The sequence below is a fragment of the Chelonoidis abingdonii genome, chromosome 1 (genome assembly GCF_003597395.2).
Source record: "Chelonoidis abingdonii isolate Lonesome George chromosome 1, CheloAbing_2.0, whole genome shotgun sequence".
In the NCBI taxonomy this organism is placed as follows: Eukaryota; Metazoa; Chordata; order Testudines; family Testudinidae; genus Chelonoidis; species Chelonoidis abingdonii.
Window position 1 is genome coordinate 367,883,708 of NC_133769.1, and position 9,717 is coordinate 367,893,424.

General features: G+C 49.3%; 1 protein-coding gene across 1 annotated transcript; it reads right to left on the minus strand.

Annotated features, from left to right (window-relative positions):
• Positions 1 to 321: 321 nt before the first annotated feature.
• LOC142046979 (ecto-ADP-ribosyltransferase 5-like) lies at positions 322 to 882 on the minus strand. The gene is made up of 3 exons (XM_075067062.1): positions 813 to 882; positions 641 to 645; positions 322 to 408 (listed from the first exon to the last, which is right to left on the minus strand). The coding sequence occupies exons 1-3, from the start codon at positions 880 to 882 to the stop codon at positions 322 to 324; spliced, it is 162 nt and encodes a 53-aa protein (XP_074923163.1).
• Positions 883 to 9,717: the final 8,835 nt, after the last annotated feature.

The window sequence follows — 9,717 nt, forward strand, 5'->3', positions numbered from 1 at the left end:
CTCAAGTCAGGCTCCTACGGACTCTGTACGGGCGTTGTGTGATGGTTGGTGTGTGTGTGTTGAAACTCACATTGATTTGGGGCCTTCACCTTGTTTTCTAGTTTTTCCCATCACCATGATGTCTAGGCCTTCTCTTTCCTCAGTGATCGGTGGACCCCAGCATCCACCCCCCCCAAGCTCGAGCCCTCTTTCTAGCGAAAGAGTCGTTGCAGCCTGTCTCCCCCAACCTTTGTGGCAAGTCCCCATGCCAGCATCCCTCTCATCAGTTTCTCCTGAAGTTACGGGTTTCAACGTCTCCACAGCAAATAGCCCCGACACAAATTATTCTTGGTGTTCAGCCCAGTACTCCCCACCCAGGTACGCGCAGTTAAAGTGGCTGCAGGTCCGGTTTGTGCTCCCGGGGACAAACTGTTACTCCCTTGTCCTAGGGGCATGTGAATTATCTATGGACTTGGGTTTAACTCTTCTTCACCTCCGAATGTATGAGAAGCCCTTGATCTCAACACAATGTGGTGATGAACAATGTGGTCCATGCCCAAAATCTCTTAGTACTCCGTTATTATCAAAAGATGAGAGGCAAAATATCCAAACCTGATGTATCTGATCCCATTTGCTAATCTGACAGAACCCTCCCCGGTACACGTTCTTTGAACATTTCACATCACATCTTGTCATAAGAGCTGTGAAGTCTTGTCAATGTAATAATTGAATAGGCTTGACTGGAAACTGCGCCATGTATTGCGCTCGAGATATCCCAGCCTCTCTACTGCTGCATTCAAACTCACTGTTGAAAGTTCATTTATCGTATAGGCTTATTAAGGCTCTTTCACGCTCATCTTTAAAGCCTCTGGGCAGACAAATCTTTTCTTTACAAGTTCCCATTTTTTTCCTGAGTTTTCCCACACCCTGCTAAACACTGAGACATGGACTTTTCTTTCTCTAGCAGTTCAGGTGCATTCCATCCATTTTCTTCAGCACATCCTCTTTACTGGTCATCAAAGCATCATCCATCATGGGGCGCAGTTCCACCTGGCATCTTGCGCTGGAGAATAAAGGAACATTTGGTCACATTAGCTCTTGGTGTTACAATAGCACAGAGGTCCACACCCAGGATAGGACCCCGTTGTGCGTCGGCCTATTACAAACACACTAGGAGATGGGCTCTGCCCCTTAGAAGCTTACGCTAAACAGACAAGACGAGGAACGGCTGGAGAAAGGAGTGGAACACACAAGCAGAAATCTCAGGTGTTTGCTTGGCAAATGTCACATTGGGTGCCCTCAGTTTTTGGGGAGGGAGGAGCAGGATGAGTGCGATGGATTTGTTAGTGCCCTGTATAATTGACTAATACTGTCTGTTTGCCTGGTTCCTGGGATAAAAGAAGCAGGTGTGGATACAAGAGGGATCTGGGAAATGCGGTGATCAGAAGATCTGTGTGGGTTTAACGAGGAACATCAGGGCTACGGCTACAAGCTTGCAGCTGTACAGCACTGGGAGTTAAACCTGTCTTCGTACAGCTGAGGTAGGGAAAGCACTGCGAGTCTGGCCACAGTTGTCAGAAGTAGATATGGTAACGGTTAATTTTCTCTTTACCTGAATGGGGGACAAGGGGGAATCAAGCACACTGACCAGAGGATCAATCAGAGAACTGGATTTTTTTTTTAAAGTCTGAGAGGGAAGGAACTCGGGAGTCTTTTGTTTTCTCCCGGCTGTGCGTGAGAGCATCTTTCCTTCCATCTCCCAAGCTTCTTCTATCTTCTGTTACCAAGTGTGAGTACAAAAGAAAGCAATAGGTTGATATTGGTAAGGTTGTATTTACCATGTGTGTAATCGCTGGACTGGTTTTAATTGGCTATTTTGATCAGACTGTGTTTCCATTCTTATAAGCAAGAGTGCTGTAATGACATCTATAATAGTGGGTATATATTTTTCTTATTTTCTTTCTTTTTATATAAAGTTTCTTTCTAAAAAATGGTTGAGGTTTGGTTCTCTGTTAGGCTATACAGGAAGGGGGGTGGAAAATCTCTTTATGTTAACTTTACTGAGGTTTGAATGCATTGCCTTAGGGAGAGGGTTGTTGGCCTCTTTGTTTTGCCTTCAAAGGAGTTAAGTACTGCCATCGCCAGGCTCACCCAGGGAGGGAAGGTTTGGGGATCAGATAACGGATGAGACAAGGGAGGAACTTGTTTTCCCATTGAGGATAGGAGACCCAGGGGTTCTGGGTCATTGGGGTTCTTGGGGGGTCCCCCAGGGACGATTTTGGGGGGCTTCAGTGTACCAGGCACTGAATCCTGGTTGGTGGCAGCGAGATCAGAGCCAAGCTGGGTATAAGCTTGGGGGGAGTTTCATGCTGAGCCCCCAAATTTTGGATGCTAAGGTCCAGATTTGGGACAGAGGCTTTACCACAACAGTGACAGCTGCCAGCGCACTGGTGTGGCCACATTTGCAGCGGCATTGGGTGTGGTGCATTATAGGTAGCCATCCCAGCGTTCAAGTGGCTGCAACATGCTTTTCAAAAGTGGGGGGTGGAGTGTGACAGGGAGCGTGGGGGAAGAGAGAGTGGGTTTTTGGAGCTGACACTGTGTCAGCTCCCTGCCTTCCAGGTTCCAACCTCCGTCCCTCCTCCACCCCCTCTCACTCACTGAAAGCAAACAGCAACTGTTTGGTTTTTTCTTACAGACCAGATAAGCAGCCGCTCACCAAAATGGAGCCCCCCTCCCCCCCCGTTCCCTCCCCAACCCGCCTCTCTCTTCAAACAAACATTAGCTATGGGCGTTCCAAATGGAGCCCCCCGCCTGCCTCTGCTCATTCACAGCAAACAGTAGCTGGGTTTGGTTTTTTGATAAGCAGCTCCTGGAGCCCAGAGTTCACACAAAACAAGGAGAGGATCCTTCATTTAAAAGGATTATGTGGAGTTTCAGGAGGTCAATCACCCCGTTTACAGTGGAGAACCAGCATCTCAGCCACTCTGCAGCAGCTGTTAAATCTCTCGGGGAGGTGGAGTATCTGCAGCTCTGTAGCCAGAGATACAGCGCTGTATATGCCTTCCCAATGTGGACGGGGAGTGAGTTACAGCGCTGTGGGCAGCTTTATTGTGCTGTAACTCTCAAGTGTAGGCAAGGCCTTTGTTAAGAGGGGAGAGGACATTGTTCAGGGGAGCCAGGCTCAGGTGCAGGCAGAGGTGAAAGTAAGCTGGTACGGGCTGGTACAGAGGACCGGTAAAAAAAGGAGACTGACTGAGGGAGGGAGAGAGAAGAATGCTCCCTGCATAAGAATAGTTTAAACTCAGCTGTTCCCTGATGGTTCAGCCCCCAGGGCTAGGTTTCTGGCACCCTTGTTAATTTCACTCATAGTAGCTGGGAGGAGGGGGTCGAGGGGAGGGTGTGTTTGACCATGGCAGGGGCAGTCCTTTTCTGCCCCCCGGGATGAGGGGATCTCTCCAAAACTAATGTACACAACAAATACAAGCATTTGGCTGCACAGCTTAAATCCAGAGCTAATAAAAGCAGATGGAAGGGGAAAACTCACTCTCACATTGGTTTCTCGGCTCTTCCCTCCCCTTCCTCCAGCCAGGCTGCAGACTAGGCTCTGTATTCCTCCCCCACCCCCCAGCAGGGGTTTTCCTCTAGGCTCTAGCTTGCAGTAGGGAAACTGGCTGAGATGCCTGCTGCTGCTGCCTGCAAAAGAACAGTTTAAACTCAGCTGTTCCCTGTGCAGTTCAGTGCCAGATTTTAGGGCCGCTTTTTGGCATCCTTGTTTAATTTTCCACCCCCAGTAGCATGTGTTGGTTGTAGGGGTCACCGTGTGTGACCATGCCAGGGGCAGTTCTTTTCTGCCATAGGGATGCAGGGGATCTCCTAAACACAATCAAATCTGAGGAACCATTCAAGTTCAATCTATCCCAAGTTCCCATCCCCAGCAGAGGATCATGGTTTGTGATGTTCCAAACTGCTTGCAGATCCTCTTTGAAATGTATCTGTTATTAAAAAAAACAATACAAAAAACATGAGAGAAAACATGGTGGGAAAGATGTGTCTATGTATGATTAGGGTTTATTTTGGGCAAAGCAATTTTTGCTTAAAGCAAACTATAAGATTTCAGAGAAAGCAAAATAGCCCCCATTAGACAAAACCACAAAAGGCTTGGAGGGGGAAAAGCTGAAATATCAGGTGAAAATTAGACCTCACTTGAAAGAAACTAGTAGTTTTTTCATTCCAAATCCACTTCCTCTTATATATACATTTGGTAAATTGAACACCTGAATTGTCCTTAGGACCAACGGTGCAATCTCAGATCTCTTTTTGTTTTCCGCCTGCCAGAGTACAGGAGCTGAAAATTGACAATACTTTCTCTTAAAATATTTGTGGATATTTCGATGAAGGCTTTTCCGTTGTCCTTCATTCACCCCTGGACTTCCCCTCCCCCCCGCTCCTCCTCTGGGTTTGGCTTGGCTGGCTTGTGCGTTTTTTGCCTGGTTCTTACTCCTTGGCAGACCCAGCCCAGGCCCAGCGGGCCAACTAACTGGCGTCTCTGAGGCAGCGCCCACAGGGTCGGTTGCTGGATGTCTGCTACTGGTCCCGGTGCAGGCTGCTAGCGCTGCATTGTTTGTGACACATTCATACACATGCACTACACTACAGTGTGTAATTACTAATCCCGTGGGGACGGGCCGCCATTGCCCTTTTTGGAAATTGCAAGTGTAGACGGGGGCCAGACGCGCTATTTCTGGCTGCCCAGAGGTGAAAGTATAGCCGGTCCGGTCCGGTCGGTTATATACCAGCAAAGAGCCTTAGTGCACTTGTGCTGGACCACATCGACTTCCATGGGTGTGCGGGGTTGAAAAGGACTGGGCGGGCAGCCCACAGCCCTTTCCAAATTCCGGCCACGGCTCCATGCGGCCGGGCTGGGCCAGGATTTAAAGGGACCTGCAGAGGCTCCGCGGCTGTTGTGGCAGCAAGAGCCCTTTCAATTCCTGGCCACAGCTCTGGCCGGTTGGACTGGCCCGGCCAGGATTTAAGAGGACCTCCGGGCTTCCCTCAGCGACAGGAGCGTCTAGGCCCTTAAATCCCGCCCCAGCCCCGCAAGTTCAGGGTTTCCCCCCGGCAGCCATAGCCCGGGCCTTTTATTTCCCCCTTGAGCCCCGGGGAGGGGCTCCAGGCCACCTCTGGCACGGTTGGGAGCCCTGGCATTATTAAAGGCCGGGACCTCCCAGCCTACAAGCTTAATCTGGCCTTTAAATCTCCCAGGCCTTTAAATCTGAGAGTTCCACGCCTCTTTTTCCAAAATTGAGGCCACGGCCCTCCCCAGGACTCCGGCTATGGTCTCATGAGTACCGGTCTTAAGGTTCCTCGTAAGTTACTTTCACCCCTGGGTGCAGGTCCTTGAGTAGAACCTGTCCTACATTAGCCCGTCTAGGTTGTGGTGCCCTTAGGGTAAGACCGATGTGAGTGTGGACGTGGGTTGTTTAAAGCAGTTCTAAACGATTTTATTCTTACAAGTAAACTGAACAACACTTTGTCTGCGTCGTCAGCAGATACCCCACTGGGCCCCAACTCCCCAAAGTGAACAAACCGCAGGGACCTGAAACTCAGCCGGAGCTGCTGTGTAAGCACAATGGAGTGCACATGCGTACCGCAGCCACGGGCCCCGTTCTGAGAGTGGGACGAAATCACAGATTCCTGCCTAGGAGGGTAAAAGGCACAGGCCTGACACCTGAAGGGCTGCACTCGGAGACCAGCGATGAAGCTTCGTACCCGGGACAGAGGTCGATGTGTTTAATTTACGGTCGATGCGGTGTCTATGTTAGTGTAACGATATATTGTTGTTGCAGATGGAGGGTTTAGGAAGAAAGGCCAGGAAGATGATCATTATAGAGAAGACAAAGACAGAGAGAGACAGAGAGACAATAGAGAGAAGGGAGCTAGGTAGGACTGAGATTCCAAGTCCACTTCCACAGGAATATCTAGAAACAGTCCCGTCTAACCTCAGTGGGAGTCAGTTGGATCCGTTGCTCGCCGTATTGCCAGCATGCCACTGTGGCATGCTCAGGCTGGTTGTGTGACCTGGGAAAGTTACCATCCAGTAATCCAACTCCCAAATGCACATGGAGGACGGGGAACACAACGTGTTGTTGATGAGTGTATTAAACCCCACATTGGATAACCAGGGGCTAACAGCGAGCCCGAGCCCCTTTAGGCCTGCCGGACGGGTCTGGCACCCGCGAGGGTGTTCTGCCACAAATTGGTGATCAGACCAGCTGGGACGTCCCCTTTGGGCTAAAGGCAGGAGAGAGCCTAGAGCCACACTGGAGGGCCCAGAGCCTAGTGAGGAGCCTGGGAGGCTGGAGGCAGTGAGCCTGCGGCCAGAAGTGAGTTGCCTCAGGCCAGGAGGAAGCCAGCAGCTAGTTTTGGTTAACTTAGGGGGTTGTTGAGTGTTGAGGGGCTGCAGTGATAGAGGGGGAAGACCTCGGCCGAGGTCCCTCTCCTGGCAGTAAAGAGCGGGGAGACCTGAGCGGGGGCAACAGGAAGCGCTCCTGCAGGCGGTAAAGAGGAAATTTGGTTTAATTTTGTTCTATTTTGGTTTAGGATTGAGCTGGGGGGATATCCATGGGGGAGCCTCTGTAAGCCTGGGCCCTGAATGGAAGGATAAGGCCAGGAGGGCTGTGCGGACTGGAAAAAGGCTTGTGTAGGAGGAGATATCATGAAGGTAGAGAGTAAGGAGTCTAGATAGAACAGACATTGGCTTCTGCTCAGGGATCCCTAGGACCGGAACCAGTTTCGCTGGAAGAGGGTGTGTTCCCTACAACCAACAGAGAAGGTGCCTCATTAGACCAAACACCTGTCTGGGTGGTTCCATAGGTGCTCTTGGTCCAGCATCTCACCAACAAGGGCTATACAAGATGACCCTCTCGATGGTCCCTTCGAGCCACTACAGGGTCTATGGGTCCTAACGGCAGTTATGGCTGCCTGCTAGCCATTGAGCAGAAACACAAGAAAACACAGAGTGTTCACTTTGGCAAAGCTCAAGAGTTTTACTGAGGTGGATTTCCCCAGCCAGGTTTGAAGACCGGAAGTATGTCGGAAGGGGATCAGCAGAGGCTTCATCATTGGTATCCAACATCCCTGTGCGGCTGCAGAAGAATCCATCAGGAACGTAAGTGGAGATATGGGTGGCCAAAAACACATCAAAACCAAGACATCTCCCAATTGTTCACTGTGATCCGTTGTTCCACATTCAGTAACAACTGGGATTTTCCGGCAGGAATGCTTTCTCTCTGGGACAGAGCCCAGGCCTATGGAGGTGGGTTTTGACCTGAAATACAGTTTCTCAGTTGGAGGGTTGGGGGAGTAGTTGTGGGGAATCCTGTTCATTCATGGTGATGCACTTCCTAAAAAGATTTGTCTGGAGAGTGACATTATTGATATAAAATGGGACCCATTATAGAACATGTTTGCCAACCAAGGTCCTGTAGTGGCACCGAATTGCCCTAATAAGTAAAATGGGATCATATCAGGATGTCTAAGACCGGCTATATGTTACTGTTCTGATTCTTTATGCTTGTCTGTATGTCTGTATCTATATTGATGTAGGTTGAGTTTAAGTATATGAGCCCAGTCACTGAAATACTGTCTGTATTTCAATTGGTGCTGCCCAGCTTCTGGGAAATACTCAGACAAGTGATGTTTAGCTCCTGCATTAGCCTGTCTTGATGGCCCATTAAGGACCACTCAGGCTACAACAAGTTGACCCCACTGATATAAGGCAGATACGCTTGTAACTCAGGCAAAGTGTGCAGGGATTGCCCATGTTTGACTCCAAACTCCATTTTTGCTGTAATTTTCACAGTCAGAACAAAGAAGTGTTCTTACAACCTGGAAAAGCCTATGTAAGGATGATTACCTCATCTCCATTGTCTTCAATCCTGCTTCTTACTCTGGAGGGATTTTTACAAGCTGAAGCTCTGCACAAAGGACTGATGACCGCACCCCAGTGCGGGGATGTTCTTCCATGAGACTTGATTGAACCTTGCAGTTTACTCCATCACTGCTACAAGCCCTGAACTAAGAACTTTGCCATTACTGTTATGTAATTTTGATTCCATTTAACCAATTCTAAGCTTTCTCATCTTAGTCTTTTCCTTTTATGAATAAACCTTTAGATTTTAGGATTCTAGAAGGACTGGCAAGCAGCGTTGCATTTGTGGGTAAGATCTGATGTGTTATATTGACCTGGGCTCTGGGCTTGGTCCTTTCGGGATCGAGAGAACCTTTTTCTTTTTACTGGCCGGTGTTGTTTCATAACCATTCATCCCCAGGACGGTGTGGACTTGGTGGTGATACTGGAGACTGGAGTGTAAGGAAATTGCTTCTGTAACTTGTGGTTAGCGCCAGTGGCGTGAACCGAAGTCATTTTTGTCTGGCTGGTTTGGTTTGCCTTAGAGGTGGAAAAACCCAGCCTTTTGCTGTGCACTGACCTGTTTTGAACAATGGTCCTGACTGGCACTCTCATTTGGCCCGCCGAACCGCATATCACAGGGGTAGAAATATGATCCATAGTGCTGCTTGGTTGACTCAAAAGTTGCGTTAACAGCACGAATACACTGAAACCAGCGGCGAGGCAAGCCTGTCAATCAGCTCCTAGGGAATGGAGCTAAATAAAGGACATAGCTCAATATTTAGTGCTTCACCCAAGTGCCTGGTTGAAGTGTTTGTCGCAACTAACTAACCTTATACATTCTGCACCTTGCTGCTTAGTTCTGCCCGTGCTAACAGGTGTGATACGACTCCGATGTTCAAAACACCAGGCCTGATCCTAGGCCCAATGGTTCAGACGCACATGGCCCTGTCAGAGACACAAAAAACAGGTCTCAGTCACCTGGCCCAAGTCAGGCAACCAACCCCAGCCACATGGAATCAACAGCAAAGAGACCAGCACACAACTCACCAGTCCCTTTACCTCCATGCACCAGATCTACAGCTACACCCTGCAATACTCCCCTGCTTGTTCTCTTCGTTCGGCTCTGTGAGTTGTCCCTTGTATAGGATTCCGTTGTGAGTTGCGGTCAGTGGGGTTGATTTTTCTTAGGGCCAGGGGAGAGGAAGACGGGCATTTGGATTTGGGAGACTGGATCGCTGGCCCTCTTTTTAGGGCGAAGAACCAGTGACATGGGATTAGGGGTAGCGTTGACTTGCTCAGGAAAGCAGAAGAATTAGGGCCAGGTTGAGAAGCAGAGGCTTGGGAGTGTTCTGGGAATTTTAATGGCATGAGTTAAAGACAAATAAAAGAAGTTTCTTCTAAAACGCAGTGCACAGTACCTGTGTAACTCCTTGCCTGAGGGGCTTCGTGTGAAGGCTAAGACTATCGACGAGGGTTTAAAAAGAGAACTGGAGATTCATGGAGGGGTAAGGTCATTAATGGCTATTAGCCAGGATGGGTTAAGAATGGATGTCCTAGGCCTCCTGTTTGTCACGAGGGCGGTGATAGACGGCACGCGAGAGAGATCATTTGAATTCATTTCTAGTTAGGTTCACTCTTCTCGTGGGACTGGCATTGACCACTGTTGGCAGACAGGATACTGGGCTGGATGACTTTTGGTCTGGACCCATGTGGCCATCTTATGTTCACCTAACATCTGGAAATGCCATCTCTCCCCTGCCCTTTGCCTGTAAGTGAGGGTGTGGTGGCGGTGCTGGTTCCCCTTTAGCTATCGTAGCTTAGAG